This window comes from Monoraphidium neglectum (assembly GCF_000611645.1).
Source record: "Monoraphidium neglectum strain SAG 48.87 unplaced genomic scaffold scaffold04487, whole genome shotgun sequence".
NCBI lineage: Eukaryota > Viridiplantae > Chlorophyta > Chlorophyceae > Sphaeropleales > Selenastraceae > Monoraphidium > Monoraphidium neglectum.
The window spans coordinates 1-3096 of NW_014009142.1; the positions used below are offsets into that span (position 1 = coordinate 1).

At 66.6% G+C, this 3096-nt stretch overlaps 2 protein-coding genes across 2 annotated transcripts in view; both read right to left on the minus strand.

Moving 5' to 3' along the window:
• Positions 1-9: 9 nt before the first annotated feature.
• Positions 10-1788, minus strand: MNEG_14439 (hypothetical protein; the record flags this gene model as incomplete). The annotated part of the gene is made up of 3 exons (XM_014037088.1): positions 10-509; positions 733-897; positions 1111-1788. Coding segments are annotated over 3 exons (1343 nt in total), but the record flags the coding sequence as incomplete, so codon positions are not given.
• A 961-nt stretch (positions 1789-2749) lies between these two features.
• Positions 2750-3096, minus strand: part of MNEG_14440 (Transmembrane 9 superfamily member 2 Flags:Precursor) — a gene marked incomplete at both ends in the record, with an annotated part of 1803 nt that continues 1456 nt past the window's right edge. Inside the window, 2 exons of the mRNA XM_014037089.1 lie at positions 2750-2789; positions 2958-3013. Of these exons, the coding sequence (XP_013892543.1) occupies positions 2750-2789; positions 2958-3013 (96 nt within the window). The remainder of the gene's footprint in view (positions 2790-2957; positions 3014-3096) is intronic.

The window sequence follows — 3096 nt, forward strand, 5'->3', positions numbered from 1 at the left end:
CCGCGGGACGGCGCGCGGGCGGCGGCGGGTGGGGGGCGCGCGGCCATGGAGCCGGCAAGCAGGGAGAATGGCCGGCCCTGTGAGTCGCAGGAGTCACCAAAGGAGCCGGGCCGCGCGTGGGGCGTCCCCCCGGAAAACGACCACTGCTGCTCCTGCTGCTGCACGCCAGCGGCGGACGGCGGTGCGCCGCGCGGGAGCGGCGCCAGGGCCGGCGCGCGGTGCTGCTCTGAGCCGGTGGCGCTATCACAAGAGATTACATATTGACTGTAGCCAGGCACCTCGTCAGCAGCGGCGGCAACGGCGGCGGAAGCAGCCGCGGCTGCGGCTGCAGCTGCGTAGCCGCCGCTGCTTCCGGCCCCGACGCCGCAGCTGCTGCCTCTAGCCTTCCCGCCGCCACTGATCAGGCGCCCTGAATGGAGCGCGGCAGCGGAGACGCCGTCCTCCAACCCCCCTGCCTGATGCGGCCGCTCGCGCTGGGCCGGCACGGGGCTCGAAAGTGCGAAATTCGTCTAGCGAGCGAGAGCGGGATGGCGAGAGTGACGACCGCGTGTCGCCGCGCAAATCCCATGTTTCCAGCTGGGCACAGGCGCCGACTGGCGCCTTGAGTGCAGCCTGGCACCCGCACGACCCTCACTTATTCCCCATCAGCGCCCGCGGCGCTGGAGCTGCCGCGCACACCCAGAAATTCAAGAAGGAAAGCAAGGCCGGTGGCGGTGCGTGCCGTCGTCGCACCTGTGCCCCGGCGTCCCCCTGCAGCATCCACTCGAGCTCCCGAGCCAACAGCCCGCACCCCGCGCCCCCGCCCGACTCACGGCCGGCAAAGCGGCGCCGCGCGCCGGCCAGCGCGTCGGCGGCCGCCGCTGCGTCGGGGGCCGGGTCGGCCGGAGGGTTGGGTGCCTACGTGCGCGGGTTGGTTTGGGTGGGGTGGGGTCAGGCGGGTTCGGATGCGTGGCGGCAGCAGCGACGGACAGCATAAGCAGGGCTTCATGCTGGGCGGTGCACCAAGTAAGCGACAGGGTGGGGCCCCGATCGACAAATCGCGAGCACCGCGCTCTCTTCCTTCTGACGCGCCGACAATGCGGGGGCCCGCTCCCAGGCGGCAGGCCACACCTGCTCCGGCGTCCCTGTGGGCGCTCTGCCGCCCGCCAGCACCAGGGGAGTGCCTGGTGAGCTCGGAGAGGCCCCGCTCGACGCAGGCCGCGTCTGCGGGCTGGGCGGCGGCGCGGCGACGGCCGCCAGGCGGCCCTGCGCGCCGAAGCGCGCGACGAGGGCGGCCTGGGCGGCGCTGCTGGCGCCCAGAAGGTCGGAGAACGACGCCGTCACGGCGATGGCGGGGACGTTTTGCTGCTGCAGCTGCAGCTGCTGCTGGCTCTGCTGCGGCTGCTGCTCCTGATGCGGCTGCTGCTGTTGCAGTCGCTGCTGCTCCTGCAGCTGCTGCTCTTGGAGCTGCAGCTCTTCTCGCAGCCGCTGCTCTTCCTGCAGCTGCTGCTGCTCCCTCAGCTGCTGCTGCTGCTGCTGCTGCTGCTGCTGCTGCTGCTGCTGCTGCTGCTGCTGTTGCAGCTGCTGCTGCCCTCGCAGCTGCTGCCACTCCTGCTGCTGCTGCGCCAGCTCAGTGGCCAGGCGCGACGGCGAAGCAGCGGTGCGCGCGAGCGCCTGGGCCACCGCGTCGGTCACCATTGACAGCTCTTGAGGGCTCAGCGGCGCCTCGCGCAGCGTGGGGCTGGAGAGCAGCGCCTCAGCGGCTTCGCGCCACTCGGCCGCTTGCTGCTGCACAGGGTGCGCTGGCATTTCCCCGACCGCTTGAGGCTTCAGCTCGCGATCCCTTCCGCCGCGCTTGTGGCCCGCCTGCGCGTTGAGGATCGCGCGCAACTTTGATTACTGTTGTCTCAAGTGCTGAATGGGTGCACACGCTCGCTCAGGTCCAAGCGCAAGGTCAACTCGCGCACAGTGGGCCTGTGTGCGTCGCGTGACAGCGAATGCCGATCCGCTGCCGAGCTGTCTCTGCAGGCCCTGACGATGAATAACCGTACTCACCGGGCTACCGAAGCATTGCATGAAGGGCTGCTCGCTTATCACGACGTGACGAGCGTACCCCGGCTCTCTACCACCGGGAACAAAGGTCAACGGTCCTCAAACGATATACATAGCATCCAAACATATTAAACGTTGGAATTTAGTGGTGAGGTGCTCCAGCAAGCCTGCCCCGGTTGGATCGGGCGATGGGGCGTGTGACGCTGAGGTACCGTATGCGTTATCGGTATATCTCTCTCTAAAGCGACCTAGAAGCCTTCGACTGGAAAGGGCGCAGGTCCAGCGATGTCCTCTGTGCACGAATCTGCCAGGGGTTTTCCCCTACCGCCTTGACTCGCCCTGTGCTCAACTCGCTCAATCCAAGTCTGGGCTCCTCCCTGTCCCCCTTGCTTGGAGCCTCTGTTGATTATCCTCATCAATCCTGAGGGAGCTGCATGGAGGCGGCAGACCCATGTACGCCTACACGCGTGCCAGACACTCTGTGCTGATGAGAGCAGCGAGTGCCACACCGATGCCTGCGAATCATTAGTACTGTTACCGGGTCAGAAGAGGTCAAAGCCTAACAGACTAGTGGAGCTGCCAGCGCATGGGCCGCGGCAAGCATGTGTGCGCGTGTTGCCAGGGAGCAAACTCCAGGGTGGCGGGGATGGGCTGCGCCGCCCTGCACGGCCGTGCATCATCAATCCAGTGGAGAGATAGAGGAACCTGGGGTGAGCTCCTACTCAATTTTGACCGCTGCGTAAATGATCCGGTTGAACCTGCAACAGGGGTAGAAATGAGGGCCAGGGGCAGGGGTGAGCAGGAGTGTGAGGGGGATAGTGAAGCCCTTGGTGTCGCTCCTGACAGGGCGAGCGACCTGCTAGCCCAACAAAACCGCCGAGCTGGCTGGTTCTTAGGCATCTGGCGGCCCTGCCCTCTCAGCTCACCACCAGCAGGCGTAGAAGCCAATAGTGCCTGTAAGGCAGAAGAACCCGTAAGATACCTGCAGAGGCAAACATGTGTGAGCGTGTTTGTGCGTGTGTGGGGGTCAGGGTCGCCATACCTGCATGCGGCGCAACCCGGGGG